Here is a 13756-nt window from a genome sequence, read left to right on the forward strand (position 1 = left end):
AGCAAAATTCACATTTTTTAAAAATTTCTCCCCGGCCCATTTCTCATCTAAAAAATCAGAAAATAAATAATTTACCATAATTTCATTGGTATTAATATATGACAAAAAAATTGAAGAGAATCTGAGACATTGAAGCACTTTTTTAAAATGTTTTAAAAATGTTTCATGTTTTAAAATTAGGTGATTTGACATGGAATGACCCTTTGGACAACATCTGCGAATTTCGTCAGTGAGCAAATGGCAGCCACGACCAGTTTCACAGTGGTAAAGGATGGGGCTTCATCGCCAAATGTGGAAGTAAGTTGATTGATGCACTCTTGTCTTGATAATTCACGTCGGAAATCGTAATAAATCTTTGCACGAAAATTTTCCGAGTTAATTCCATTTTTCTGTTGTCAAGCAATCTTCAAGTCAACGTAAGTAATACAAATAATGCCATTTACAAAACATTTGAAGTACATTATAGTCAACAATGTCAAACGTTTCTATATAAACAAAAATGGCGCCTTACTACAATCAGTGTTGCCTAGGTTCTAAATACAAATAGTGGCCCTCGTATTTTAAGCAAATGTAGTTTATTTAATTCTTTGAAAAAAAATGAATAAATTTGTTTTAAACTTTCTAAACTTTAGAAGCGTTACGCTTACTATTATTATGAAAAGTCTGTGAAGTTAAACAGAAATTTTTCAGTAACCTATAATCCTAACACACAGTAAACATAATTAAATACAAACTGAAAATATTCCACCTAACAATGATGGAACAGATCACCTGGGTCACGACTTTCATCCGAGTCATCTACGTCTGAGTCTCGCTTCTTTGACTAGTCTGACATTGTCACTCAGCCAGACTCTGCGATTCATCAGCCAAAGTATTAGTCCGGCGGTTAAAAGCCAAAATTTAAGTGAACTATGCAACTTCACACAAATGTTCTTCAGACTATACTCAACCATTTGCGAAGGGGAGCCACGCTGAAATTCTTGGCGGGTGACTTTGCCAGGCGTGATTCCATACCTATAGGAGTGATTTATTATTTGCTACCTTTGATACGGTATTGACATTCTCATGTGTCCGCTAAAACACAAAATGTGCAAAAATGGTACGAGTTAGTCATTAACTGAATCTACAAACATATTGGCATTTTTCAGTTTAAACAGAGCAGTCTGTATGGTGGATTGCCTACATCCGAGAATAGCTCTTCAAATTTCAGTCCAAAAAGTGTTTGATCCATCACATGTTTTTTTTTTTTTTTTTTTTCGAATTGTAAGTAGGTAATCAGAAATCAATTAAACAAAAATAATGTTATTATTGTTACGTTTCAAGTATTGTTTAACTGTAGCAAAAGAATATCACAAAAAGCACAAATATAAGTAAAAATAAAATTTTGGCGAAAATGAAAATTCCGCATTTTGTTGCTAAAAAGTTATACTTGACCCATTTTTTCTTCAGACTATACCTATTCATTTGTGAAGTGCGAAAAGCTGAAATCTTTGTTTGGTGTTTCTTAAATGCATTGTTCTGGGTCGTTATTTCAGATTTGGCTGGAGGGAGGGTTTGACGTTTTTAATAGTATATCAGTAGACGATTAAAGTAGATGTAGATTAAAGTAGATGTGTTCTCCACGATTAACGTCACATCTGAATCTAAGGAGCATCAAAATTGGGCATCCTACCATGAATCATTTCAGCGACTGCCAAATGGATCGACAACAAAAACTGAAATTTTACCATTGTTTGCGGAGCCATCTCATTCACCTGCCATGATACTGCATTGTATGAGAACTGTGAAAGACATCATAAGACATGTCAATGAGAAGCAAACACCAATTCTTGTTCTCGACTAGTCACTGTATGCTATATGCAAACACATTCAGTACGCCCTTCCGAACAGTTCCCTTGGAGAAAAGAAGTTTCTACTAATGATGGGTGGGCTTCACATCGAGCAAGCAAGCTGCCATGCGAGCTTTGGGCCATCTTTTGAAAGACAGTGGATGAGTGAAGATTTTAAATCAAGTTGGAATTACAAGTCCAGGCAAAGGCGAATCCACGCTTCGCGCTGCACGTATCAGCTTTGCAACATTACTGCAGGATTTCATAATGTCCACTATTCGAGCTCGAACATCCACTTTTTTATTCCCGGTGTGCATTTTTTAATTTTAAAAAAATGAAATGAAATCTTTGAGTTTTACGTCCCACGTTTATGCCGGTTAGGCTAAAGGAGACGGTGATTATGAGAAATGAATGAAATGGAAGAAAGTGGAAGGAAACGGGAGAACCCCGAGAAAACTCACGCACACGGTGTTTCTCCACCACAAAGTTCACTTGGCAGGAGCAGGGTTTGAACCTGGGACCCCATGCACCAGAGGTGAACGCTCTACCACTGAGCCACCGCGGCTCCCCCATTTCTTAATTAAGGTACTATATCCTCAATATTTCAAATGAAATTTCGTGTTTATTCGGACTCTCATACTGAAAAATAATATAGTGGTTCTTAAACATAGAGTATATAAAAATATTTAAAAAAAAAAAGTTCAAGATCAGCGGCATCCCTTACGCTCTAATAAGTTTTACAGGAGTACTTGATTAAACTTTGGCAATCCGTCATAAGAAAAACATGTAGTTTGTATTTTCTATGGTTCTGAAGAGTTCGTCCCCACGTCTTCAGTAACCTCTTTATAACGATACTCTTGTATTAACACACAACATACTTTCTGCAATTTTGAAAATAGATCTGTGATGCAGTACAATAGACAGAACATCCCTTACCTCAAAATTGCCAAATCAATGACCTGGTAATCATCACATAGAAGAGTTTCAAGCTAATTCTTTTACAGATGATGACATACTTGAAAAGGAAATTACCACATGTGTACGTATATTTGGCAGTATATGCCCGCATAAACACATCTTCAGAGACACTTTTGTTTCTGTAGAGGGGGATTCCACTTCATCCTCCCAAAGTTCGAATACTAAATACAGTATTTTGATAATAGCATATATATTTACACTTGTAACTAATGTATTTATACTATATACCGCACAAAATTACAGCATGAAATGTAAATAATCTATACTTATGTAACTTTCCAGTAAGAAACAAGGTCCACGTCTCATATAGCCTCGCTGCTGAACGGGACGCTAAACTAAAATCACCTCACCTCCAGTAAGAAACACTTCTCAATTTTCGAAAAATAATAATCTCAACAATGTTCGTTATCCAGAAGTTTCACAGTACTATGAAAGGTATACAGAAAAAAAAAATCCACTGGTTGAATTAAAGCAAGTGTTTATTTACATGCACTTCAACATTGAAAATCGTTAAAATTACAATGAGGAGGACTATTCCTCTGCCGATCCCATGATAGATCTCATCGAAAAAAAAAAAAATCAGGCTACATGCAGTATCTGTATAACAGCACTTCGAAGGATACATTTTCAGTATTGGCAAAACATATTTTACACAGTAAGAAATTTCAGAAATTTGGGCCCCAATTCAGTTCGTCCCTAATTCTTGGATGTCATTGTATAAAGCTGGATTTCTCAACCTGAGGATCGCGAAATAAGGCGAAAAAGATACCGAAATACTATATGTTGATTGCTAGGACATTGAAAGATTATCACTTAGTGAAGCCAGAATTCCAGTATTACCGTTTTTTTTTAAACGAACTTGAAAAACGAAAATGCTGGTTCATTAAGAGTACGATCAGGCAGTTTATTATCATTATTTGTTTATCACTTGCACTTCTGTCTATGATAGCGCTATGATACTCATACCAATGCAACTTGTATTTCAGTTTGGACTGCACATTAATATGAAACTATAGTATGAATATAGTAGGCACCCTTCCAATTCCCAACCTTGTCACCACTTACCACTCAAACAATTCCACAATCCCCGACTACCAAGTAAAGGACAATTGTTCAAACAATTTCACAATTATCTAAAACATGTGTTATTTATCTCATTAATAAGATTAATGTAGGTAATTTATTTTAAAATATGTAGTGTCATTATAAAAGTTATAGTTAATTCTTGATGCAGGTTTAGATAAATTTCAAACACTTTGATCTGACTAAGTTCGTTTTGATCGCATATCAGATTAGATTGACTACTGATTCCTTTCTTTCAAGTTTTACCGATTTTCGTTTGTTGCATTATGCTAAAACAATTCCTTAACCTGCAAGCTACCTTGTTGTTAAATGGTTAGCATAAGTACCCTGGGTGCGAAAGTCCTGGGTTCGATTCTTGGTTGTAGCTCATGTTCGGAATCCTCGTTAAGCTGTAGGTCCATGTTTCATACACCCTTACTGCTGAAAAGGGATGTTAAACTCGAAAAACCAAATTAAAAGTTCATAAGTAGTGTTTTTATCAGTACTTATAGCTTACATGAAATGTAGTTCTTGAAAAACTGATCGATTGGCGTGAGGTTAACATTCGTTTCCAACAGCAAAGTCACTGAGATAGGATCTACTGTTCATGGTATGACTCAAACCATCCTAGATCGACTTCTCTTCCCCCCCCCCCGGATCATGCACACTGAAAGGACGTGCCTTAGCCACTTGCTCACGAAAAGACACTTCTTGACAAAAATAATTAAAAGAAAAGTAGCTACCACTATGTTATGAGAAACATTAGTGCATAATGCTAGAACTACGAACACTTTTTCATACTTTGAAACTAACACAAAAGTCTACAATACCTAACCTCAGGTTTTATTTTGACGAAGGGTTATAAAAAAATACACTAAGATGTATTTAGATTTTGATTTACTGTAAACAAAAATATGTTATATCTGCTTTGGTGTCATAAAGAGCATACACAAACTTAATAATCAGCAATACATTCAATATAATTTTTACTTATTGTATTTTTGGGAGTATACAAACGTATGAGTATCTTTGTCGTTATTCTAATGAAACATACAAATGACAGAAATACAAAACCTCTTGTTAAAAAAATAAGATATATTTTTAGGATTTACTACGCGTATCTCCACCACTACAGATATCCAAATCAATTCAACAGAAAAGTATTGCCTTGCTTATAAGCAATAAAATCAATACAGTTCGTATTTTGCGACAATATATCAGTTATCACTACCAACAATATGTAAGACAACGATGAACGTTAATCAGTTCACTTTTATAGTCTAAATACAGTACCATACTATTACGATTACTCGTTTTCAATTGTATTCATGCAATTACAGATTAAGACTTGGTTCAGTGACAACATGCTTTCATATCACATCTTATACCAGAAACGGTTAGTCAGTGATGAAAAACTAAAAATTTTATTGGATCGCATTACAAAATTCATGTAATTCAACATCAAACTCTACAGTGCATAGAATATACAAAACTAGGAACATTATATCGCTACTTCAGTTTCACTATTTCTGATAGCGGTGTTTCTCATGTTCCTCAGAAAGTCAAGAAAATCTTATTACCAATGAAAAATAAGGAATTTATTTTTAAAAATGAAGCAAAGTCGAGCATTTGTGTATCTCTTAAATCTCTCGCAATCTCTCATTCTTTCATAGAGGAACAGAAGCTTGTGTTTCATCTACAACGGATCAAATCTATACTCAATATCTTAGCGCTGGCATGACTTTTCTTTGTCCACATACTCAAAGTCTTCTTTCATCACAATTATTATTAGTATTATTATTCGCGCTGTACCGTCAATTTAAGCTGAAAGTTCTCCGGCTCGAAACCTATACGCGCGTAAGTCTGTATTCAATGCCAGAATCCAAAAATATTGACCTGAATTTTCTGAGAATTTTAAAATTATCTTGTTTAGAATCTCGTACTGACTTTTCAAACTCTTCTTGCTTGGAGAGTTTTACTCATTTCTCACAATCATATGGCGTTTAAAATGACTTGTTAGGGTACTCTTGCGGGTAAACCTTGCGTTACAAATTTTACAAATGAATGGTTTTTCTCCTGTATGTACAACTTCATGTCGCCGAAAATGCGAAAGAAACCCAAAAGTTTTGGAGCAATAAGAACACGTAAACACCTTATTCCCACTTTCATTTAATATGATTTTCTCCATCATAGCTCCATAACTGCAAGGAAGGAAATATATAAAGTTACTGGAGTTCCTTCTACCATGCATTCAATAAATGATATGTCTTACAACGAAGTGTTAATCTATTCATATGTACATTTTCAAGCGAAGTTTTGCATTGAAATTATACAATTAAAAATAGTTTTGCATTGAAATGATACAATTAAAAATAGCTTTGCATTAGGAAACATAAAATTATTTAAACCATATATTATAAAACAAAAAGACACCAATGAATTTAGAAGATATATAATCGTGAAAACACCAAGAATAAGATCAAATTTTTTTATGGTATGAAATGACAAATTCAACAGTATACAGTCCCTGTAGTTGAAACAGTAATAATGGTGACGGTATGGTGAACTAAAAACACATACGAATACTTTCAGACACGATGTTTGTACCTTTAGATAATACAAGAGAGTGTCGAACTTGGATCATTGTCTGCCTCTGATAGGGTTGCGCACGAGACAATTTTCATGAAATTCGAGAGGAAACACAGCTCTTTGGAAACTTTCGATACACATTTTCGAATAGACCCGCCTTACTATTCAAATTTAATCATATGAAATTTCCAGTTTTACATCCCATGATTAGCCTGAACTCTTTCGTGTGAATTCTTAACTATTCATAATCATACCACCAATGAGTCACCGTGGATCAGCACTCAAATGCAATTCCCGGATAAAGAGAAATTAATAATCCTTGAAATGCATTACCAAACTAAAATCAGCTGCTATTACTACTATTACTCGTTTCTTTTTATGCAATTTCTTCTATTCACTAATAACTGTCAAGTACACTTTCTTCAGTACATCTCAACTATTCCTTCATAAAACCTAGCCGTTGGATAATTTACACACATACAGTTTTACATACATACATATATACAGTGTATATATAATGTGTGTGTGTGTGTGTGTGTGTGTAAAATTATGTCTGTGAGTTATCCAACGGCAAGGTTTTGTGTAGGGGACCAACCACCCATCAGACTACATAAATAGTACAGCATGGTGGCGTAAGTCTCCTGCGCACCACGAGCTCCTCAGCTTAAACCTAACAAAAATTAAATTCATATAGCGTAAGGTGTGTTAAAGAGTTATTACAATGTCTTTAGAAATAAGTGGATACGAAGGAATAGTTGAGATGTACTGAAGAAAGTGTACTTGACAGTTGTTATCCATAAGTAGAAGCTTTGCTTTGTATATACTTAAACACAAACAAACTATTTGCTGAGCAAAACAATATATTCACATAAAAAACTACATACATGTTACAGTTTCGCCAACTAACACTTTGGCTTTAGATAGTGTCTGATGAAGCCAAAGTGTTAGTTGGCGAAACTGTAACACGTATGTAGTTTTTTATGTGAAAATATTATTTTGCTCAGCAAATTATTTGTTTGTGTTTAAGTTGACAGTTGTTGGTGAATAGAAGAGATTGCATGAAAAGAAACAAGTAATAGTAGTAACAGCAGCTGATTTTAGTTTGATAATGCATTTCGAAGATTATTAATTAAGATTATATATATATTATCTTATAATATATATTGAAGTAGAAAAGGTGCCTTTGTTCTCGACAGTTTATAATCTATTTTCGTAATACAACTATGCCACCCATGAATTACTCTTTCTAGTGTAGTAGTCAATATGTTTAAAAAAAAAAAAAAACTAATTTTGTTTTTGATTTAGGTAACTGTATACTACATCGTAGATACGTTAAGATAAATTATATTGCTACCCAATCCATGTAACATGTGTTTTATAAATATTATAATTATTTATTCATATGATTCCATTATCCATAATCTGAGAATCATGTAATTATCCCAATTCTGGCAGGTAGATTTCCATTTCCTACAATACTGAAGTTTCTCTTTTAATTCACACGTAATTTAATTATTATTTAATAATTAATTTCTATTTATTGTCACTTTACATCCTTGCAAAATAGCGCCAAGATCTGTAAAACATTTTAAGTACACTTCTTTTCAAACCAGTAAAATTTTCTAAGCATCTCTGCTTGCAGTCCTTCACACATTTTTTAAACCCGAATGACGTTTCAAATGAGTTTTTAGACTACCCTTCTGGCTAAACTTAGCGTTACAATATTCACAAACAAATGGTTTTTCTCCTGTATGTACAACCAAATGTCGCCGAAAAAGCGAAAGGAACCCAAAAGTCTTGGAGCAGTAAGGGCACATGTATACCTTACCCACACTATCATTACTTACGGCTTTCACCATCACAGTTCCGTAACTGCAAAAAAGGAATTATGAAAAAGTTACTTCTGAGTTCCTACTTAGATGCACTAAATAAAAAGTATGTATTGTAGCGAAGTGGTGCCTCTATATAAATATTAATATATAATTTCTTCAATGTATTTTACAATTCTAAAAATGTATGTATACATTCTGAGAATGTATGTTTCATTCTCAAAAGAAATATGCTTCCATATATATTTCTATGTCAACACGACACAAAAATAAATATGCCTAATTCAATGGTATAGAAACAAACTACATTCGAAAGAAAATGTAAACGAACTAAAATCGTCAGTCAGTACTCGCCGATTCCCTCTCAACGTTCCCTGACCCATAGCTCTATTATATATATATGCAAATGAGATTGCATTTTCATATTAATATTTTCAAAATTTTTAAGATACTTCGAAATAGACGGTTTCCCCCTTATATTTTGTTGTAACTCTGACAATAACAGTTACTCTGTCAGGGACTTTTCAGACACCCTGTATACTAGAGGTATGTTCAATGCCTCATTCGAAAGGACATAATTGGTGAAGAACTTTCATCAGGGATGTTGAGCCTGTAATTTTGTTGCAGTCACATAATTACTCCGCTTGTTATTATGTCTGCCGTAACTGACCACCAACGGCGGCCATATTGGACTTAACGACCTTCCACACTGAATATTCTTGAGGACCTTTTCAGGTTTGCTTAGAATGTGCTCAGCATCATTTTGGCGCATGTTTCACTTCTATTGCAATTTGTTCAAGGTAAAGTGTCTTTTCTTACGTACGCTGACTGGACTATATAGTTTGAGAGCGAAAAATCTCATAATCGTCCTAGTGTCTAATCAATCTTTCGTAAACACATAAACACAGTTGCCAAGTTTGTAATTTATTTTGGATGGGAATTTGACCTGAGTCCATCTCACCCCCTATGAATTTTGGCTATGTGGGGGGGATGACTTGACACCATGATAATTAAATGTTTCCCAGTGTAAATAGGAATATAAACATGCAAATATATATTTCATGTTCCAGTAAACCAAATTACGGTATATTTTCTTATTATTTTAAAGTCGTACTTGTGTTAACAGAACTGTAAAATAAAACAAAGATGCCAAGAACGTATAAAAGAAAGTCGGGTTGCCGGGCTTACGCAGACTATATACCAGAAAAATTAACTGAGGTGTTAAATAAAATTCAAAGAAATAAACTGACACAACGCGCTGCTGAGCAACTATATGGAATACTCAGAAGTACACTGAGAAGAATGGAATGGGTAAGGTTTAATAGGGACGTCAGCATCGTGACTATTTGTCCCCGTCTCGATCAACTCGACTGCATCAAATACGAGCTGCCGCAAAATATATAAGAAAATAATAAATACAACAGAATGTCAAAAAAAAGGGTAAGTGAATGTTACATCTGGGAAAAAGTGTTAAGTACGTCAGATTTTGTGAAGAAACCTTCTACATCACAAATTTCTATGACCAACACCACAAATCAAGGCTAGTTCGCAGAGATATGATAGTACCAGCAGTGAATCAGATTCTGAGTTCTCGGTTTGCAGTGAATTCGAGGAGAAAGGTTTTGACTAGGATTTGGTAGAAGAAATTCAACAAAAGAGAAAGAAAGTTGAAGGTGGCAAGGAGGAAACTTCACAGACATAAGATCAATCGAAAAGATATGAGGAGAGAAATTTTTGTTAACTGTGGAGTACGAAGGAGAATTCTTCCCTGGCGTAACAGAGGAAGTTTCTTACAAAGAATACATGATAAGCACTATGACTATGAGTGGTTCGTGTCGATGACCCACAAACACAGATTACAGTTGCTATCATATCAGTGATATTAACAGGGCAGACTACTAAATATTTTTCAAATGCTAACAATTTTTTTTGCCAGTTTTTCGTAAGTGAAAAGAGATAATGAAAAATTACCTCAGTAATAGATAATGTTATTCTACACCTGAAAATACGAATCGGATGAATTTTCAGTGTTGCCATCCATAGAAATTACAGTAGGACCAGAATTTGAATTACCCAAAAATCTAGGTTAAGGCATCGACTGGAAAAATGAACTCAACGGCAATTGAGGACTTATCATACTGTCTATATTCCTTGTTAACTACTTTTTAAATAATATTTGTATTTATTTTGTAATAAAGAGTACAAAATAAATAATTTTTAATTATCAGTAGAATTAAAATACAAACATTATTTAAAAAGTAATTAACAAGGAACACAGCATGATAAGTCTTCAACTGTCGTTGAGTTCATTTTTCTAGTCGCTGCCTTAACCTAGACTTTTGGGTAATTCAAATTCTGGTCACACTGTAATTTCTATGGATGACAACACTGAGAATGCTTACGATTCGTACTTTCGGGTGTAGAATAACATTATTTATTACTGAGCTAAGTTACTTTTCATTATTTCTGTTCACTTACGAAAAACTGGCAAAAGAAAAATTGTTGGTTTTTGAAAAATATTTAGTAGTCTGTTCCCTTAAAAAACAAATTCAACTTCCAAGTGTCGTGAATGCCAGACGGATATGTTCTATTCCGGATCTCAATAAATGGCGCTTCAAAGAGCAGCACACTGTAATTATGTGATGCAACGTGTGTCAATAGTGTATATATGATCACTTTCTACATCAGCGTTTCCCAACCGGTGTGCCGCGAATGGGCCGCTGGTGTGTCGCGAGAAAATGAAAACAATAATTATATAGGAACCAAATTGCAAGACAGGAAATATGTGTATTTACTATGAACCTCTACAATGAAAAAAATACTGTAATTGCAATATATTATCGTACATACATTACTACTACATAGACTGTATTTCGAAAACAGAATTTTATTAATGTTTAAAAATTGTGACGTATATTAACCATGTTAATAAATTATAAGTTTTACACTGTGTTACTTATCTGCACATTTTTAATGTTTAAAAAAAGTATTTATTATCATTGTTATGACCATTATTGCTTCTTTATTGTTACAGGTTATTTCATAACTTGAAATTTTAAAATCTCATTCTATCCTTTCGACAAAGCAAGCACTCATACAAATTACCGCCATTCTGTTTTAAAAGTACAAGAGATTTGTTTGTTCGTTTGTTATTTTGTGATCTTCCTTAGTGAAAGGTTGGATACACTCTTCGAAAAAGAAAGTGCATTTTTAAAAGACTGAGTCCTATATTTGATTGGAATTGTTTTCTATTTTTGAATTTGAATGAAAAATAAGCATAATGCTCTACGATGAGGGAAAACCAGTGATCGAGTTTTATGCTCTGTGAGAAGCAGGTCAGTAATCACAGAAAAAAAAAAAACTACGGTATTTTCTATTTACAAATAATAATAATAATAATAATAATATCTATGTGTGCGCCGCGAGAATTCAAGTTAGACCCGTAGTGTGCCGCAAGTTGAAAGAGGTTGGGAAACACTGTTTTACATCATTTATTTCGCAAGTTTTTATTTTCTTATCAGTTCAGTTCGGTTTAGTACTACAAGTATTAGTGCCATATGCCGACAACGGTAATTTTCAAATAGTGGGAAAATACCACAAACTTCGATTGAAGACATAGTCAATATTTTTTCATGACGAGGATAACTTCTAGTTTTATGTGAGGTAGATTGGAGCTCTTTTCATTATTTTCTTCATTTACTAGATTTAAAAAAAAAAAAAAAAAAGTTTTGTGAATTATTTTACATTTTGCAACATATATTCACCCACAACACCATCAAAATGTTGAGTTTTTTAATGCAAATTTTATCACAATAATCCTCAGACGTTGATGTTTCAAGTCCTCCTGTAGACCGGGCTTCACTGCATAGTGCATTGAATTGGCACTAAATTATATGCCCTGGTAGCAAGTGACCCCTACTCATGGGGTGACTTGGTCCGGCAACATTTATATTTTTTAACAACGGAAGTTCTTTATTAAAAAAAAAAAAGTAATCGGCAGTATGAACTAGAAAGTATAGCTTAAGGTTAAAAACTGCAGTAAAACATTTCTTGCAAAAAAAAAAAAAAAATGGTTGAGATACAATTACGTTTATCTCAAAAGTGGTGTCAAGTAACCCCAGTTTACGGTACTGATTTTCTGAAGGTGGAATTGGATTCCTGCAAATGATTTTAAAAACAAAAGGATGTATCCAACTTATGTCTTATCCTAAAGACACGCATGTTATTTTATTAAACGATAATACCAAAGGATATACTCCATTAAATATGTTTCATTAAAAATATATATAAATTATATTATTTCAAACATAAATATAAAAGTATAACATCACTGTAGTTTCTAAACCTAATATGTGGAAGGTTCAGAATTTTCCAGAAGTTCGAACAACAACAACTACTACTACTACTAATACTACTACTACTACTACTACTACTACTACTAATAATAATAATAATAATAATAATAATAATTCCAAAGTAAAGTAATGGGAATTTGACGTACATCTTAGTGTAAATCAAACCTCGCCAGTGTGCGAAGTAATTATCTCTAGCATACGTACTGAAATTTGAACAATAATGTGAAATAAACTGCTCATATGTCACAAAATGGAATTGTCTTCATTCTATTTAATACTGCCTGTCACAATCATTAAAGAGAGTGAATTATAGCATGATCTTTTAAAGCATTTTCTGAGGAGAATCTTCTTGAACATATTATGCAGAAAAACGGTTTATCCGGTGTGTGCACAACCAAATGATTTTTCAAGTATTGCTTCTGCTTGAAGCGCTTTCCACATTTACCACAAACAAATGGTGTTAACTCCGAATGACATTTCAAATGACTTGTTAGGTTACTCTTCCGACTAAACCTAGCGTCACAAATTTTACAGGCAAATGGTTTCTCTCCTGTATGCATAACTTGATGCCGCAGGAGAACTGATCGAAAACCGAAACTCTTAGAACAATAAGAACACACATATCCTTTAATCTCATTACTCTTTCTTACAACTTCGTCTGCCACAGCTTCAAAGTAACTGTAAAAAGATAATTAGAAAGAAATTACTCGGATCTTCTCATGTAGGTTTTAAAATACATCGTGATGAAATAAGAATTGAAGTTTTCCTGGTATAGTAATGAATACAGTTGTTCTCGGGTAATTAGACAGGTGAATTCCACGTCATCCAACGTTTGGAGAACAATGTTGTCAGTTCTCGAAATTTGGACGACGTAGAATTCACACCCCGATAATAACTACACTCATCGTGATTAAATATTTGAAGTATAAAAAGTATATTTGCAATTATAGTTTATTGGTTATTATTATTATTATTTATATAACACTTAATTCGAATAAATGAAGTTAAATTATCTGAATTAGTCTCACTGAGATCTGAAGGTTTAAAGCCGTATAAATAGATTACTTTGAATTCTATCTATGCTGAGACAATCCTATAAAGATTGTTCTTACAT

General features: G+C 33.5%; 1 protein-coding gene across 41 annotated transcripts in view; it reads right to left on the reverse strand.

Annotated features, from left to right (window-relative positions):
- LOC145680673 (uncharacterized) overlaps positions 1-13756 on the reverse strand; it is a 613323-nt gene that overhangs the window by 473685 nt on the left and 125882 nt on the right. The window contains exon 4 of one of the 41 annotated variants that reach the window (XM_081751512.1): positions 3269-6070. The exons of 39 other annotated variants lie outside the window; for them this stretch is intronic. In XM_081751512.1, the coding sequence (XP_081607638.1) occupies positions 5845-6070 (226 nt within the window). In that variant the 3' untranslated portion in view covers positions 3269-5844. Of the gene's footprint in view, positions 1-3268; positions 6071-7500; positions 8331-13756 lie in introns of those variants that run through there. One more of the 41 variants, XM_081751511.1, reaches the window with a different exon arrangement.

Source organism: Thermobia domestica, chromosome 3 (genome assembly GCF_964235325.1).
Source record: "Thermobia domestica chromosome 3, izTheDome1.hap1.1, whole genome shotgun sequence".
Classification (NCBI taxonomy): Eukaryota; Metazoa; Arthropoda; class Insecta; order Zygentoma; family Lepismatidae; genus Thermobia; species Thermobia domestica.